Source organism: Bos indicus x Bos taurus, chromosome X (assembly GCF_003369695.1).
Source record: "Bos indicus x Bos taurus breed Angus x Brahman F1 hybrid chromosome X, Bos_hybrid_MaternalHap_v2.0, whole genome shotgun sequence".
Classification (NCBI taxonomy): domain Eukaryota; kingdom Metazoa; phylum Chordata; class Mammalia; order Artiodactyla; family Bovidae; genus Bos; species Bos indicus x Bos taurus.
Window position 1 is genome coordinate 136,802,560 of NC_040105.1, and position 19,595 is coordinate 136,822,154.

The 19,595-nt window shown below is 37.0% G+C and overlaps 1 protein-coding gene across 6 annotated transcripts in view; it reads left to right on the forward strand.

Annotated features, from left to right (window-relative positions):
• TENM1 (teneurin transmembrane protein 1) overlaps nucleotides 1–19,595 on the forward strand; it is a 908,231-nt gene that overhangs the window by 336,759 nt on the left and 551,877 nt on the right. For 4 of the 6 annotated variants that reach the window (XM_027535180.1, XM_027535182.1, XM_027535183.1 and 1 more), the window contains exons 5-6: nucleotides 8,297–8,557; nucleotides 10,411–10,467. In XM_027535180.1, the coding sequence (XP_027390981.1) occupies nucleotides 8,297–8,557; nucleotides 10,411–10,467 (318 nt within the window). The remainder of the gene's footprint in view (nucleotides 1–8,296; nucleotides 8,558–10,410; nucleotides 10,468–19,595) is intronic. The other 2 variants (XM_027535184.1, XM_027535185.1) reach the window with 1 other exon arrangement.

The window sequence follows — 19,595 nt, forward strand, 5'->3', positions numbered from 1 at the left end:
TTCAAAATGCACACAATAAACAAACAGCTTCACATCCTTAGTAAACATAATGAAAATACACAAGTATACATGGAAGACCACAATAGTCAATAAGAATTCAGGCTCCAGAGTGATATGAATAGCCAGAAAATTGGACCAGCATAGGTAAGAAATGAGAAATTTTTAGGGCCATTGAGCACCATGCATTTTCAGTGTTCAGTAGCCCTGAAAATTTCTCATTTAGGTCAGGAAGTCTCTGTCTCATTTGAAATGTTGAAATAAAGGGAACCTGTATAGGTTCTCATTGATCTAAACTTCTGTTGAAGTCCAGGACCTCCCACCATCATTTCTAGTCCCTGAATCTTTTTCTAGACTCTTGTCACGAAGGCTCTAAAACAGGCCTTTTTGTTGTGGTAACTGAATTAGCTTCAGAGAAAATTCTCCCATTTTATGTGAGTACAGTCTAAGCTGGACCCTGCAGTAAGATGAGTATTTGTTCAAGGAAATAAACAGAAATTGTTTATTCCCACATCATATTTCCTTCCTTCTTAGGTTGCTGAAGGATATTTTCATGTCTATCTAAATAAGATTGAAGTCCCTTTTTATTTCTTCCAAGTTCCTGCCTCACATCATCATCTTCCTACCTCATCTCAAAGAATTATGCTGTAATTCTGTGTCCTTCTCTGGTTTGGGCCATGTTTACAGATTCGCAACTCACTATACTTTGGAGTGCATCCTTTCTAACATTAACATGGTCTTTTCACTGCGTTCTGGGATGGCTCCAGTGAGACAATATCAGTCACAAAGCATGAATGTTTATACTTTAGGCTTTTAACTCTGCCCAGGTTTTTTGCCTTATTTTTCACTATACTGACAAGGTGGAGAAATCTTGAAAATTAAATGAGGCAAAATTGGTAGGTCCTGAGTACCGAGATAATGAGTGCATTTGGAGCTGTGAGGTGGGGAGACTAGGCTTCAGGAAGCTTAGTTATTTAAGTCCTCTGATACCCACAGGCTCCAGACTTGCATGTGGGAGCAGTCCATTTATTACTCCTGTGCCCTAGAAAAGGCTGATGAGGCCTGAGCAGAAAAATAAAGGTCAGGTCTGGGTGGTGTACCTTTATTACTCTGTTGTCATTTGGACCTTTAAAAAGGCTCTCTGTGAAAATTGCCAAAGGACATGAAATGGTCCTGTTAACTCACTGTTCAGGGCCTAGTGTAGTACTGTGGATTTGATAAAGCTTTTTCACAAAGTAAGAGAAGAAGACGTTAAATTGGGCTAATTTTCGAAGACTAGGAGAAATCAGAGAAGTCTATTTTGTTTTGTTTTCGACTTGAAATTGAGTGGGTGTTCAGCAGAACTGTGTTTAAGTAAACTTACATGAACTGATTAGTTTGACAATTTGATATCATTTTCCTTTCAAAGTCCCGAAACAGAAATATAAAATGGTACCCAGTTGTGAAAATTATTTGCCTCCTGTCTGGTGTTGATCCTTTCTACCTTCTTCTCTCCCTCCCCATCTCTCTCCCTCCTTCCTTCTGCCTTCCTTCCTTATTCCCTCTTTCCCTCTTTTTTTTTTCTATCCTTCCTTCCCTTCTTCATATTTCTTGCTGAAGACTATAATAACTCATTGAAAATTTCCCTAGAGCCAGGAATGAGTTACTAGTGGCTGTGTAGTATTTTTTAATTGTGTGAATTTTTATTCACTGTGCCATAGAGTGGTGATGGTTTAGTTGCTAAATTGTGTCCAACTCTTATGACCCCCATGGACTGTAGCCCGCCAGGCTAATTTGTCCATGGGATTTCCAATGCATTGCCATAGAGTAATTTTTGTAATAGCCACGTTCATAAACTGATGATTTCATGTTTCATGAGGAACTATTTACTAAATTGATTTTTTACATGATATGGCTTATGTACTCTGTTTATCAATAATCTTACAATTCACAATGGATACCTAGGCTGTATCAATGCTTTAACATAGTAAGACTTGTAATCATGACAAGATCTTACTTAGCTAATGTGACTGATTATCCTTCACAGTAGAAATATAACTAGCACCTTGACCCATAGAACCACTAATACTTTTCCCATTTGAAAATATTAACCATTTCACATTTTGCACTAACAGCCTTAAGTTATAGTTAACAGAATTTTATTACAAGAGAGTTTACCTAGAGATTTGTTTCTAGTTGGACCTGAACATTTTGCAAATGAGGAAACTGAGGCCCCAAGATATTAATTGACTTATCTAAAAATCACATGGCTAATTAATAACACCTGTCTTTGCATATAGTCCATAAGGCTTGTTATGAATTACAGTAATTAAGGATAATAATTTTATGACCTCTCTCTCTCTTTCTTATTTTGGAAGTAGAGTAAATTCTTTGGAAGTTATATTCCAAATCACTCAGGTCATGGCTAAGATTTATCACCCTTTTTGACTTCCAATGATTTATTTGGAGTGCGATGTCCTAAAGCTCCATTTTTAGAGGAAGTGTGGATAGGTAGAATTGAAAGAAAAATAAAGTCTTGAGCTTATCAGAAACTCAGAAATGGCATTTCTAGAAAAATGCTGATATAAATAACCATTACTCTCTCTTTCAAGTCTTGATAAATGACTTCTTCAGGCTGAACACCTGAAGATCAATCCCTAGATTCATAAAGAATATATAGTAGTTCATTTTATTCAGTATGTTTTAGAATTTTTAAAAAATCATTAACTCATTAGCATTAATAGAGACCTATGTGATTCTGCATTGGAGAAGGAAATGGCAACCCACTCCATTCTATCACTTTCTATCACTGCAGGTAGGTTTGCATTTATAGAATTTTATTTAAATGGAAACATGCAGTACATACACCTTCTGTTGGTCTTTTTTTTTTCACTCACCATAATTATTTTGAGGTCCATGCATCGTATTATATATCAAATGTTCTTTTTTTTTTTAACTGAGTAGTATTCCACAGTATGTACATACCACATGATTCATCCTATTAGCTATTTATGGACACTTGGGTTGTTTCTAATTTTTAGCTGTTACTTAGTGAAGTTTCTCAGTGTTCTTGCCTGGAGAATCCCAGGGACCGGGGAGCCTGGTGAGCTGCCGTCTATGGGGTCGCACAGAGTCAGACACGACTGAAGCGACTTAGCAGCAGCAGCAGCAGCATAGTGATTCTGCAAGGAGATCCAACCAGTCCATTCTAAAGGACATCAGTCCTGGGTGTTCTTTGGAAGGAATGATGCTAAAGTTGAAACTCCAGTACTTTGGCCACCTCATACGAACAGTTGACTCATTGGAAAAGACTCTAATGCTGGGGGGAATTGGGGACAGGAGGAAAAGGGGATGACAGAGGATGAGATGGCTGGATGGCATCACCAACTTGATGGACATGAGTTTGAGTGAACTCCGGGAGTTGGTGATGGATGGGGAGGACTGGCGTGCTGCAGTTTATGAGGTCGCAAAGAGTCGGACACAACTGAGTGACTGAACTGAACTGATAGTGATTCTTCATGCCAGATCCACTCAACTTAGTCTCATGATTCCCAACTACAGAATGTTCCCTTAGCCGCTGAAAGCTCATCAGTGATCAGTTTCATCTTTAGTTTCCCCTCTAAAACTGACTTTCAACTCTTATGTTCCTTACGAAAAAAATGCTCCCAAGAGGATCAATGACAAATCATGAGTCACTTAGCCTTGAGTGCCTCTTAGCTTATAAGTAAGCAGAACAGCATTTTGAATACCTTTCTGTTCATTATTACATGTACTTTCTACCACTAGGAGGAAAAAAGCTGAGCCTCCTTCTGGCTCAGAGACCCTTGGCTCCACTTGTGAAAACTAAGGGGTTCTTCAGTCTCCTAACTCTCTATCGTATGGTCTTATCGTTGTTGTTGTTTAGTCCCTAAGTCATGTCCAGCTCTTTTGCAACCCCATGGATTACAGCCTACTAGCCTCCTCTGTCCATTGGATTTTCCAGGCAAGAGTACTGAAGTGGGTTACCATTTCCTCCTCCAGGGAATCTTTCTGACCCAGGGATTAAACCCATGTCTCCTGCTTGGCAGGTGGATTCTTTACCACTGAGCCACCTCGGAAGCCCATCTTATGGAGTACAATGCACTGAAAAAAACAATAAGTATAGAGGTATAACTGAAGTAACGATAAACTACACAAACGTAAAGTGTACAATCTGGTAAACTTTGGTATGCATACACATGTGTGACTATTGCCACAGTCAAGATGGCAGAGGTTTAGATATCCCAAAGGTATCTTTGTGCCCCTTTGTTCCCTATTTCTCCCTTACTTTCTTCCCCTAGACATAACCACTGATTGGCTTTCTATCACTGCAGGTAGGTTTGCATTTATAGAATTTTATTTAAATGGAAACATGCAGTACATACACCTTCTGTTGGTCTTTTTTTTTTCACTCACCATAATTATTTTGAGGTCCATGCATCGTATTATATATCAAATGTTCTTTTTTTTTTTAACTGAGTAGTATTCCACAGTATGTACATACCACATGATTCATCCTATTAGCTATTCATGGACACTTGGGTTGTTTCTAATTTTTAGCTGTTACTGAGTAAAGTTTCTGAACAATCTCATACAGGTGTTTGTGTAGACAGTAATTTTTATTTCTTTGTGATAAATGTCCCAAAGTACCTTGTTCTCCTGTTAAATTTAGCTTTACCTCTTTAGGAAGCTGCCAGATTATTTTCCAAAGTGATTGTACCATTTGACTTTCTTACCAGCAGTGTATGTAGTTGATCCACAGCTGATGTGATCAGAACTTTTGAACCATTCTGGTAGGTCTGTAGTGGTATCTCATTATAGTTTTAGTTTGTACTTTCCTAATAACTAATGATGTTGAACATCTTTTCATTTGTTTGTTCCTTCCTGTATCTTTCTCTGTGAATTTTCTCTTTGAATCTCTTGCCCATTTTAAAAACTGATTTCAACTCTTTATTAATCTGCTCAGATTTGTCTCCTACAAGGCTGCAAAATCGTTTTTCCTTTCAATCAGAATTAAATACATGTTCATAAGGCCTACATACATCATTCACTTGGGATCCTCTTTGTCTGTTTACTCCTGAAATGTAGTTTCTCATGTTGCCAGTCTATCCATTTACATCTTAGATATTCTAAGATTGTACTTACATTTCTCTTGTGGCTAGCTTTTTGGTAAGAATAGATCTATACTAAATCCAATTGAACTTTATCTTCTCTTGGGAAAAAGTAGTATTTTAGGTAACAAGGTTATATGTGCAAGGTTAAAAACATCCACTTATGGTGCCTTGTAAGTGCTTTTATAGAAAGTACATCCTATGGGAATTTTGAATACCACCAAGACATTTGTGCTTTTAAGGAAATAATTTACAATGGTAACATTGATTTCAAGAAAGGGAAGTGAGGCTGTTCAATGAATATCATTTACTGTAAATAAGTGAAACTTTTCCTTTTCTTTCTTATTTATTTAACTTTTTTCTTTATCATCAGAAAACAGGCAGCTGATAGCTTACTTGGATTGTTACTTTTGAAAGTTACATATTGGTAAGGAAGTATACTTTTATCTGACTGTGTTTAAGGGAATGTGGTGTTTAGTCTTTGCATTCAAATCATTGTTCTAATAGAAATCTTACATAATTTTATACCACTTTTCCTTAGATGGGAACAAATCCACATTCAAATTTCTTTTTGAATGGGGGGAAAATCACTTTAACAAAGAGGGATTCTGCTTACATCCATCAGTGGTTATTTTAAAAGAACTTTTCTATTATTTTATTATCTGAAGTGACAAATTAGCTTTCTATTTTTATTTGCTCATCCTTTTCCAATGAATGTCTTTAATATGACTCAGATGTGTATATTAAAATCTTTGGAAAGTCACATCTCATACATCATTGTATGAGTGAAAATAAATGCAGGTTTGTGCTTTTAAAAGTAAATTCTGGAATTAATGCCCTGAATCCATGCAAATAGATGGGAGGGGGGCACTTCAGAGTAATTCAGTTCAATAATTTTCTTGCTGGTGTCCAAATAGAATTTGAATTGTTGCAAAATCTTTGGTAATGCCACAGTAAGATTGCTCTCTGACTTCTCCCATTTTCCTAGCTCCCACTGATTTCTAAGAAAACTGTAGGGAAGAAGTTTTCAAAGTATGGTCCCTGGGCAAATTGCATAAGCCTTTACCTGTGAACTTGTGAGAAATGCAGATTCTTTAGCTCTACCACAGACCAGCTGAATAAGACATTGAAACAGGTTGGGGGAGGGCAGGCACAGCAACCTGTTTCTTGACAAACCTTTCAGGTGATTCTGAAGCATGCAGAAGTTTGGGAACCACTAGTCTAGGGGAAGGAAGGAAGTTGTGAATCCAGGCCAAAATAAACTTCGTGAACCAAGCTGACAGGCCTAGATAAACTTCATGAACCAAACTGACAGGTTCATGACAAGGTTGCTGCAGCAACAACTACACAGGATTGGATAGCTTTGTGAAAGTAAGAGGCATGAATACTAACTGATCACAGTGTTCTAGATCACTAAGATTTATATTGGGAAAGATGGATTTTTACGTTTAGCCTTATGTCGAGGAAAAGCCCAGTTTCATAAGGTTTTGTGTATGACGTGGAAACCATGCCTATTTTTTTAAACATCACTCCTTTGGAATTTAGAAAATTTTGGTAGAAAAACAGAATTACTCTTAAAGACATTCATCACAAAAATGATAAGCAACATCCTCAACAGTGATGAATAACCCTGAAAAAATTTATAATTGACTTTCCCTAATACAATATAGTAGCTTTATTTGCCTGCAACATGTTTCACAGAACATGGTGCTGGACACCTAATGGCTATTGAATAAGCATTAAGATTTGATTTGTTAAACCCTCGTTTGACAATTACATGTCACACACACACAAAATAGACATTTAGAAACCCTGTTTGTGTTCTGTACTCGTCTTTCTAGAAGAGTCAGTTTAAATTGGTCTAAATATGGTCAGTCTAAATTCTAGCACTTTCTGTATTCAAAGAATTAAATTCATTTTAGGGTTTGCATTTTATTGATATGTGCTAAGGATTAGATGCACTCAGTTAAGCTTCTTCCTGGCCAAATGACATACCCTGTCTCTGATGTCAGTCTGAGAAAATCCTATATAGTGTACAACATCCCCGGATTACCTTATCTAAGTATTACATGGACATTGCAGATGATATGTCTTGGCATGTGGTCATTTTTCATTAACTTATTAAGGTCTGTTAAAGCATCTTTCCCCCTTTTTGACACTTTGCCATAAGTGAATGCAAAATCGACTATAAAACTGAATGAATGCCTGATATCCATGCAGTAAGTTGATGACACTTCCTTGGTGTCCAGCAGACATCAATTGCAGATGTTCTAGGAAAAAGGGCTCTGTTGCTACCCAACATTGGCTATGGACAGTGCTGTCTGTCCTCTGGCCTTTATTTTCCTCAACTGTAGACAGAGGGGATTCATTATATCATCTCTAAGATCCTAAATATTTTATGATTCTAAGGCTTAGGGGAAGTTTGGTGCTGGGGGGGCGGGGGGCGGGATCCAACCCTCAAAGCACTGCTGAGTTATAATCTACGATTGAAAGATTTTATGTATTTCTTGAAAGAATGAATGAAACAGAATAACTAGCATAAAGTCAGCCTCGATATTCTTTGGAGACAACAGGAAATAGTGATATTAGGTACTCATAATTTTACAGTTTAGACTAATGTGTTTGGGAAAAATACTTTTGAAAAGTATATTTAATCTTAATGCTTTTTCCTCACAGTTTTCACATTGAATTATGTATTCTTAACTCTAAGGTATATGAAATACTTAGAAAAGGCAATAATTTTAATATTTTAAGCATAGGTGTGCTCTGACGATCATATATATTCTTCCTAGAAGAGAAATATCTTTTAAAGGACAGCTCTCTGCACTTTATACTCCCCTGTACTCACTTATTTCATTACATTTGTGTAATCTAAAATTGTAGCTATAAAGCTATGTGGGGCATGCTTTTGCCAGAACCTTGTAAGAATCAACAGGAGCATAATTTTAAGCTGCTGCTGCTGCTAAGTCACTTCAGTCATGTCCGACTCTGTGCGACCCCATAATTTTAAGCTACAGAAGCGCAAAATAAGCACAGAATCCTAGCTACCAGAAATAAAATGGCCAGAATTCTAACTTTGCAAAGACATAAATACTAACAATGGAGGAATGGAACATAAGGACAAAAAAGTAGAATTTGACCAGGTATTTGTTTCCTTCTAAATTTTTCCTCTGAACTTTGTTTCTTCTCAGAGATGGAATTCTGTGAGACTCCTCACACTCTGTGCTCTGGCTACCAGACAGACATGCACAGTGTTTCCCGGCATGGCTACCAACTAGAGATGGGATCTGATGTGGACACGGAGACAGAAGGCGCTGCCTCCCCTGACCATGCGCTGAGAATGTGGATCCGGGGGATGAAATCAGAGCATAGTTCCTGTTTGTCCAGCCGGGCCAACTCCGCATTGTCCTTGACTGACACTGACCATGAAAGGAAGTCTGATGGAGAGAACGGTAATATAACCACCTATATTAATAGTTTATGGAAAACCCAGAGAGAATGTAGGTTTTAGCCTTTGATTTGTTTTTTCTTCCTTATATCTGATACCTTTCATTTCCTATACAAAATGAAAATGCAGGGTCCCATGGACAAGGCATGTACCTAAGTATCAGGCAAATAGACACATTCATTTACAATAATAAATAAAGTACTTTTTATTTCTGGTTGTTCCCCCAAGGGAAATCAATCTTATATCATCAGCAATATTGTGCATGTCTTATTCATCACTCACCTTTTATTTTCATCTTTATTTTCTAGTACAATGCTAGTGATATTTATTTTAGAAGTACTCATTTCATGTATTTTGACTTTGTATCAATATATGAACAATGAGGCGAACAGCTGTATAGCCAAGCCTATTTTGTATGTGTTTTCTATTTTGATTCAGATTAACCTGTCAAGTGTACAGACAAAGGCAAAGTAACCAGATTAGGCTGAAATGATTAAAAAAAAAAACAACAAAGTGAATTACCATCAGCCATTTGCCAGACAATAAGTAATAAGGGCAGTATCATTAAATTGTAATTATGTATTATTGTCTTAAAACTTTTAGAAATGGAAAAGTTTTTGTCACTTTGATTTGTTGGGAAGAGGTTAATTTGTTTTGTTTCCTGCTTTTCTATCCCTACAAAAGAACAAAGTCCTTTCATAAAAATCACATTAATGCTTATTAAACACATTATCTACTCTTCTCATCATTCTGTTTGTCTGTATTTCATAGGTCCCATCAGTGGGGACCTGGTCTGTCAGCAGTGGCTAATTAGTATTTTCTCAGGTACCAGAGAGGTAGCCAACAGCCCTGTACCTGCAGTTCTTTCTGTTCTGTCCTCCTCTGCCTCCCCCAGCCCAGAGGGGACATTGGCCACAAAGATATAATCAGGAATGACATTTGTCCACTAGTTAGAATATCATTTCCTAAATGAGAGGCCATTACACTTTGTAATATCACCAAATATCCTTGATGGTCTGGATATTTTAGGTTTATTTTCATGTTTGTATATATGCAATGCTGAATTTGACCAAGAGTATGGAGGAGGTAAAGTGTGGAAGTGAGAAAGGAATCTACTTGATCTCTGTCATGCATATTCATGTAAGTGAAGCAGCAGTAGCATGGATGTTGGGAAACCCTGCACTGGTCCCTAAAGTTTTCTGGGCTTTAACTATCAAACCAGAAAAATAACAACCAAATTTATGTGACATCAGGTAATAGAGGAGCTCCTCTATTTCCAAGACTTCTTGTTCTCCCTTATCTCACCACCCACGCACATGCGTAAGTCCACAGTCATGTCTGACTCTGTACAACCCCATGGACTGTAGCCCACCAGACTCCTCTGTGCATGAAATTTTCCAGACAAGAATACTGGAGTGGGTTGCCATTTCCCATTCCAGGGTATCTTCCCAACCCAGGGATAGAACCCACATCTCCTGCATTTGCAGGCAGATTCTTTACCACTGAGCCACCTAGGAAGCCCTCACACCTCACAAAAGGAATATATGCTAAGTTCACTGGGCTGAAACATTAAAAGAAAAGACTTCCCCTAGGCTCAACCATTCTTCTACTCCTGCAAGACCCTAAGTCTGGGGTTTCTTCTGGGGTGACGAAACTACTCTGGAATTAGATAGTGATAATAATTCCACAACTCTGAAAATACTAAAAGCCACTTTAGGAGTGTGAACATTATGGTATGTGAATCGTATTTTGATTGAATCTATTATTTAAAAAATAATATTGGACGAAGAGTAAAGATTGAAGAATCCCAGATGAGTTGAACAAGGATTAATTAGTAAAAAATATTTGCTACTACAGGTTTTAAATTCTCTCCTGTTTGCTGTGACATGGAGGCTCAAGCTGGGTCTACTCAAGGCAAGTGTTTCCAAATATTTGATGACAAATTGTTTTTACCTCACCCCATCTCTGACAACCAGCCTGCACAGTTCAACCCTGCCAACAACACACAGGCCTGGTTCATTAACCTGTCAAAGATTAGTTTATTGGTAGCTTGTTGGTTTGTTTTCCTCTGGAAGATTTCATGGGTATGTGTTGATGGTAACAGTGAGGAGGTGAGGGAGGAGCTGAGGACAAAGACAAGATTTAAGGTCGAATAGAGAAACACTGATTTAGCATGAGAGTAGAGATTTAAATCAGGTATGGTTGGTTTTGGCCTCATGACTTTCTACATCATCTATGGTTTTTTGCATGACTCTAGCCATTGATTTAGTATAGTTTAGATACTGTCATAACTTCACAATGCCACCTGGCAAATGGCCTTGGGCTTTTCCTTCCAATGCTCTGGCTTGGCTTAAGAATCACACTACAGCTCTGTCCCTGTTGTCAATTATAAATAACACCTTCAAATGAAGGAAATGCCATTCATTCTTTTCTGTAGACGTGTTGTCATTCTTCAGTGAGGGGACACTGGTGTCCTTTTACTTTTGCCTTCATTGTGCTCACTGGCTTTGCCCCTTTGCAGAGGGATACTTAAAACAATATTTATAAATGATTTTGATGAAAATCAAGTACTTTGCGAGATGGGGAACCCTCACATCTGACCACAGGACAATGACTCAAAATTTGTTAGCAACTGGGGGAAATGTATCAGGGGGAAGATGTATTAGAATCAGTTTTAGCAAAATGCACATTATCCTACCCCACCATGAGAACTGCTTACTGTGATGAGCCACTGTATGTACTGTATTCATGTGCCATATCCCTGGGAGGTTTGGGGAACTTTCAGGAATGTTTGGGGCTGTACAGCTTCATTTCGCCTTCTGTCTAATCAGCCATCTACCTTGGTCATGTAACACTATTTACTGAGACCGAGTTAGAAGACTCAGGAGTAAAGGATATGTGTCCTGTCTTTTTCTTTACAGGTTTATCTCCCTTATGGTTTATTTCAGAAATTGGATAGGGTACCACAAAATTGGGCAGGACTGCCAAGGTAAAAAGTGATCCAGTCTGCTAAAAACTAGTGTAAATGCCAGCCTCTTTTGGCCCAATGTATACCTCCAAAGAGGATTCAATAGAGCATAGTGATAAATAGTTTGTACTGTGAAGCCAGACTTAGATTTAAATCCCAGCTTAGATTTAAATCCCAGCTGTGTGATATTGGGAAAGTTGTATAATGTTTCTGTGCCTGAATTTCATCATCTGTTAAACCAGGAGGATATTACTATCTACCTCTAAGATTTTGTGATCACTGAATAAATGAATGTATATAAAGGATAGCAGTTGTATCATATAAGTATAGTCAGAATGTTCATTATTCTTATTGATCAGTACTTTATAATTTCCAAATACACTTTTAATATCTTTATCTCATTTCATCCTCATGACCCATCTATAGAATGATTCTATTGTTTCAGCATTTTACATAGGAGGAAGACTTAAAACAGCAATTTAGAAACAAGTTAGCTAAATACAATTGATTGTTTTCAAATAGCCAGACTTTTTAGCTCCTTTGACTCATGTATGAATATAAGACATGAAGAACTTTATTCAGTTAGATAGAGTTCTGTAAGTTTTACTCTGCTCCTGCTAGCAATTTTCAGTAAGGAGTATAAAATTTCGAATCTTATTTATGACCTTGTGTAAGATTTTACCAATTTAGATTCCATAAATTTTCAATAAGTGATAACCAGGCCTGGCCTGCCTTCAGCATTTCCATAGATTCTTACAGAGGAGGTTTGAGTTGAGATGAGAGTGTAAATGGTTTTTCTAAAAGCATGTTAATTTGAAAAAAACAAGTTATTTTCAATGAATTGAACTTAATGTTTGTGTGCAAATATTGCTATTTATTTCTCATTGATCTCCTGCATTCATGAAAGCAGGCCTGGTAGGGAATCTATTTAGTAATTTGAGTTTGTCTATACTATGTTTGAAAAGAGTAAAATAGCTTAAAATTTTTAGGATTTATATGCTTCACAACCTAAGACTCCATGCCACTCCATCCATGTGCTTCAGTTAGTGTCAATGACATTTTATTTTGTTTCTGTCTTCCTATATATTCTGATTTTTAGATTATTGATGATGCAATGATATAATATCATGGGGTTGATTTGGGATGATTTAAGCTTCACTCCTATAAATTAGGGAGAGAAGTGAAAGTAGGGGAATTTGTTAATTTGAGTAGGTTTTTCAACTGGGAAAGATTTGAGATGCAGTTTCAAAGACACTTTGAATTCTATTCATCCTAGGCTATTACGACTTGCATTTTCAACTTATATTTCTGAAATTATGTCTGTAAGGACTTATTTCTTTCATTTAATTAATTAGTCAAGCCTTTCAAAATATTTATATTTTTTTCTCACTTTTGTAAACTCTGTTTGGTTACCCTTAATTGAATTGAAGTTTCCAATATGCTTTAAGCCATGAAAAATTAAAATAAATAACCTTTACTTTCCGAATGAAACCAACTGAGAGGTCTGAAGCACAGGGAAGGGAGAGCAGCAGGTAACAGAAGAGAATGTGGTTTCTTGGCTTTTAGAGGACAGTCAGAACACTAATGCACTTTATTTCCATTCCCTCAGATATGTCCTAAGTAAACTCTTTGTTGTGTATTGATGCTTAATCATCTGTTAGGAAAACTGCAGATTTACTCAAATCAGCTTCATCCTGAGGCCCATAAGCAGGAAACTTTGATATCAGTCACAAAGCTTTATTCATTTTACCCCTTTTCTACTCCCATTTCACATTACTACCAGTGTAACTATTCATTGTAGGCTAATACTTGAGTTGTTTATCTTCTGTCTTCAAAATGGTTTTTAATAAGTACTAGACGGGAAGCTACTTGAAGACAGAGCCTGGTTTATTCACTGTTTTTTCTTAAGGACTTAGCCACTGAATCTAGAGAACAATAGGTACTAAAAAATGAAGAATATACTTTACTCTTTGGGATTCCCTGGTAGATCAGTCAGTAAAGAATCCACCGACAATGCAGGAGACTGGCTAAAATACGTAGGAGATGAGGGTTTGATCCCTAAATCAGGAATTTCCCTAGGGGGAAGGACATGGCAACCCACTCCAGTATTCTTGCCTGGGAAATCCCATGGACAGAGAAGCCTGGCAGGCTATAATCGATGGACTTGCAAGAGTTGGACATGACAGCAACTAAACCACCACCACCACCATGCTTTACTCTAAAAGTTAAAACTGAGAGATAATATATTTTGTAGTTCTCGAAATAGAAATGTTGCGTGCATGTTCAGTTGCTCAGTTGTGTCCAAATCTTTGTGATCCCATGAACTGTAGCCCGCCAGGCTCCTCTGTTCATGGGATTTTCCAGGCAAGAATACTGGAGTGGGTAGCCATTCCCTTCCCCAGGAGATCTTCCCAACCCAGGGATCAAACCCACATTTCTTGTATCCCCCACATTGGCAGGCAGATTCTTTACCAACTATGCCACTTGGGAAGCCCTTAATAGAAATGCTGCAGTGAATCAAACCTCTTGTCATCTAACACACGACTCTACCTCTGACAGGTAATATAGTGGGCTTTTCTTAGAAGAACTTGGCAGGCCTACTTGAGCATTAACATCAGTGATTAGAGTGTTTCTCAATAATGATATTTGACTCTACATTAGGTTGAAGAAAAAAAACTATATTAGCAGCTAAATTTGAGTAATCAATTTCCAGGAATGTGTTTTTCACATGTGGCCTAAATGAAACATTTGGATTAGAAAACATCAAAGTGCTTATCAAGGTGCTAAATAGAAGGAAATAGTTAAAGAAAGGCATTTTTAACCTGTAATAATGTCACAAAGAAATTACTATGGCTATGTGCTTGTTGTTAATGATATTTCTGTGTAAACAGTATTTATTGAGCAACTACTCTTTGCCAGGCTCTGTATTGGAGAGTGTGCTGTGCTGGGCCTAGTCACTCAGTCGTGTCTGACTGTTTGTGACCCCATGGACTGCAGCCCTCCAGGCTCCTCTGTCCATGGGGATTTTCCAGGCAAGAATACTGGAGAGGGTACCATGCTCTCCTCCAGGGGATCTTCCCAACCCAGGGATCAAACCCAGGCCTCCCGCATTGCAGGCGGATTCTTTACCACCTGAGCCACAAGGGAAGCCCGTATTGGAGACTGGGGATATATAAAAGATGACCACTACACAACTTTCACTCTCTCAGAATTTACAGTCTAGAGGACAATAATGATGCCCTATGAGTTAGAATTGTTTATTATTCCTTATTGTTATTGCAGGTAACAGAAACCAACTTGAGCTAACTTAAACCTAAAAAAGCAAATTTATAAAATGGGGCATGTGAATGCTTCATGGGACAAGGACAAAAGAAGGAACTAGATTAGAAGAATTGCCTGTTCCTTTGCCTCTTGCTTCTGCATCCATTTCCTTCAATCCTGTCTCTGTAGATTTACTTTCTCTAAATCTCCATCCACAAAGCAAGCATAAAACCTGGCAAAGATTTCCCCAGTTTATATTTCTTATGTTCGGGAAAGAAGTTGAGATTAACTGGATATTTTTCAATGCCATTTCTAAATTCCAGTGAGATAGAATACTTTTCCCAGCTTGAGTCAGATGTCTACCACTGGTCCCATCAGCTACAACCAGGGAGTAAATTTAGGAATACACATGTAGCTTTTGGGGAACCCACCCACTGGATTCTTGGAGCAGTTTGCAATGCAGGTGGTCAGAGTCAAGTGGGCATATATACCTAAAGAAGTCTACTGGAGACAATAAAGGCTAAGTGTAATATAATTTAGAACCATAATAAAAAATATGTGCAGCTTGCTGTGAGAACACAAGGGATGTGAATTCATTTGTCAAAGTAAAAATTATTATATTAGTGCAATCTAAATAAACATTGTTCTGATGGTGAGTGATTAAGTAAATGGATTGTGGTGTAAGATAGTCCTACGTTTGTACCATGGTTCTGTATCTTAACTCTGTGTGTCCTTGGACAAGTAATTAAAGGTTTCCAGGTCTTAGTTTGCTTGTCTGTCAAATGGAAACATTACCTATTTCCATTTTTGTGTGTGAGGATTAAATGGGAAAATGAATATATAGCACCTTACAGTTTGCCTGTTATATATTAAATGCTCAATACATCTTAGTGTGGTTATTTGTTACACAAAAAGAATTTATTATGCATGTATTGTGGGGTAGATGCTCCAGGGTAAAGTCTCTTTTATCAAGGATTTACCAGGCATACAATGTGGCTTCTGAAACATCTGGTATCCCAGGAAACTCTAGTCTAGCAGAACTCAGCCCACTTTCTCATTTCCTTGCACTTTTCTTACTTTAAATAATATATCATTTTGAGAGTGAAGGTGAAAGTGTTAGTCGCTCAGTCCTGTCCAACTCTTTGTGACCCCACAGACTGTAGCCCACCAGATTCCTCTGTCCATGGAATTCTCCAGGCAAAAATACTGGAATGGGTCGCCATTTCCTTCTCCAGGGGATCTTTCTGACCCAGGGATCAAACCCAGGTCTCTCGCATTGCAGGCAGATTCTTTACCATCTGAGCCACCAGGGGATATATCATTTTAATAGCCAACAATCTTGTTCTGCGAAGTAGAGGCGACTGAGAGGAAATTCAGTGAAGCAGTTCAGACCTGGCTGAGGGTTAAATCCATACTATTGTATTTCCTACTGTCATTGGAGTAGCCCCTTAAGATAGAGCTGGGATTTCAACTACTCAGAGGCCTTGTTGATTTCCATGATTGTTGGGCAGCTGAGCTCCCTATGCAGTGCTTGGAACTTTACAGGTAGCAGATTATCTGATACAATCCCATGATAGCCAAAAAATCCATTAATACTACTCCCCATTGCTTCTTAGTGCATATGGCAGAAACCTGGTAATATACCATGTGCTATCAATAAACACCATACCATCATAGCCATGCATTTGTCATTCTCAGAACCTGAGTTGCTCCATCAGAACAGCAGGAGTGGTGAAAAAATAGCTAGCCTAACACCTGAGTTTCTTGAATGACATATAATAGTTTATGCCAAAATAAGGAGTTATTCCTTCTGATGTTTGACCATGTGGGGTCATTCATGTGCAATTAATGAAAGGAATTTGTTTATTTTACATTTCTTTCTTTTGCTTTTTTGTTTTCCCCTGCTAGTGTAAGTTATACAGGACACTTCCACAGCAATGTAAACAGTTCCTCAGGAACCATCTGAATGTCAAAGGAAGTGTGTGAAACAATGCAATGACTTGGTAATAGCTTCGACAGAAGCCCTGCCATATAACTGACATCCTAATGGCTCTGGTGGACCCATTAGACATGTATAAGACAGTGCAGTTGACTTTGTAATGGCTCCTTTGGAAACGTTACACGATCAGAGGAAGAGTGTAAGTCATTGGGATTACTTGATCTGTGGGTGAGACACTTCTGGGATGACTGTGGTACTCTTACAATTGAGAACAGATTTGATGATACTGAAATTTCAAGTCATTATAAAATTAGATATTTTAATTTTAGTATTAAAAGTAATACTTTTTTTAGTATTAAAGTAGTATCAACTGATGTTTTAAAAATTAAAACAGTAAAAGCATGTTTAAAGTGAAAAATCTTTCTTCTTTATGCTTCTATATAAAATATAGAAGTCACAGGATCACAAATATTCCATCCTTCACCTGCAAGAAAATAAAAATTATCAACTGGCATATAAGTCTTTTAGGTAATATTATAACTTTGGGAAATACACAGATAGGACTTCCAATTGTGTCAGCAAGACAAAAAATTATCAAGCCATTCTTGAGAGGTAACAGTGTTAACAGTATCTTATATATAATTCCCCCCAAATGTTCTGTATATATACAAATGGGATAACATAAAATTAAAAAAATCAATAACTTTTTTCTACTAAAGATTATATCATGGATATTTTCCCATGTTTGTAGTATAGATCTGCCTTATTCTTTTTAATAGCTGTATAGTATTCTGCTTCTCTATGTATCATTTTTTATTTAGTTAGACTTATATTTGTGGAAATCTGAGTTTCCAGTGCTTTAATATTAAAAACAATGCTGTACTTAACATCCTTGCACACATGTGTTTGCACACCTGTTAGATAATTCCTTAGAAGTAGAAGTGATGGGCCAAGGATATGTACATTTAGCAATTTCTATAGATAATACAAAATTCCTCTGTACAAAACCAATTTTTCTTCCTACTAGTGCTATATATAGCACTACCAATGCATGTGTTCTCCTGTATGATTATCAACACTGGCAATGAATGGAATGTCCCAATCTGCTACATGAAGTGTGCTATTTTGTGCTATTATTTTGCAATTTAACTATGAGTGAACTTGAACATCATTTTGTATGTTAATAGACCATATACGTTTTTTCTAAACTGTTGATATCCTTTACCCGTTTTTTCTATTCATATTTTTCTATTTCATTTTTAATTAAGTTTTAATTGAAGTACAGTTGATTTACAGTGCTACACTAAAATGACTCAGTTATACACAGGTGTGCTTAGTTGCTCAGTCATGTCCAAGTCTTTATGACCCCATGGACTATAGCCTGCCAGGCTCCTTTATCCATGAGGATTCTCCAGACAAGAATACTGGAGTGGGTTGCCATGCCTTCCTCCAGGGGATCTTCCCGACCCAGGGATCAGACTCCTGCATTGCAGGCGGTTTCTGTACATCTGAGCCACCACATACATACATATATTCTTTTTTGTATTCTTTTCCATTATGGTTTGTCCCAAGATATTGAATAGTGTTCTCTGTGTTATACAGTAGAACCTTGTTGTTTACCATTCTATATGTAATACAGATTTTCATACTAATTAATTTTCAAGAACTTTTTATATATAAAGGGTAAAAAAAAAAAACTCTAAACACATATTATGCGTTTTTCCTAGTTTGTTATTTGCCTTTTGAAATAGGTTCATATGGTACATTTGTATTTGTAGATATAGAGGTTTATATTTTTAAGTGATCAAATTCAACTGTCTCTATTTTATAGCTTCTGGAAGTAGATGGAGATGATAGATAGATACAAACAAAAAATCCAGAACGTGTTAATGTGCTTACAGTACATCGTGTTCCTTTATAATAGCGATCCTTAACCTTTTTGGCACCAGGAACTAGTTTCTTGGAAGATAATTTTTCCATGGACAGGGTTAGGGGAAGGGAGTTGATTCAGGGACGATTGAAATGCATTACACTTATTGTGCACTTTATTTCTATTGTGACTCAGCTGGTGAAGGACCCGCCTGCAATGCAAGAGACCTGGGTTCGATCCCTGAGTTGGGAAAATCCCCTGGCGAAGGGAAAGGCTACCCATTCCAGTATTCTGGCCTGGAAAATTCCGCAGACTGTATAGTCCATGGGGTTGCAAAGAGTCGGACATGATTGAGCGACTTTCACTTTCACTTTATTTCTCTAATTGTTATATCAGCTCCACCTCAGGTCAGCAGGGATTAGATCCCACAGGTTGGGAATTCCTGCTTTATAAGGATCCATGCAACTTGTTATTTCAGTTGAATTAAAACAGGCATGTTCCATGTTACCAAGTCTTAATTAAATAGTATTTTAAATATATTAGTTAAGATGTAACATATCTTAACTATACCTTATTTTTTAATATTAGCATTTCCAATGTTTTACTAGTATAAAAATGCTGTTAATACAATTGGCATCTTTGTGGTCAAAATGTTGGTCTTTTTCTGATTTCTTCCTTATAGTAGATTTTTGCAAATAAAATTACAGGACTCAATAATGTTTATATTAAGACTCAAGAGAGATATTAACAAAGTACTTCTGAATTTATATTAACCCATTTAGCAAAGCATGAGTGACCATTTCCCTAACTAGCACTAGATGATTTACTTTAAAATATTTTTGCTAATTTTTCAATGAAATTTTAAAACAGTAATAACTATATGTTTTAAATTACATGTCATTTATTGATTCTGAAGTTGAACCTTTTATCATCTTTTTTAATGGCATTTCCTTCAGATTTTAAAATATGTATAATAAAAGATGAAAATATGTATCATAAAAAAC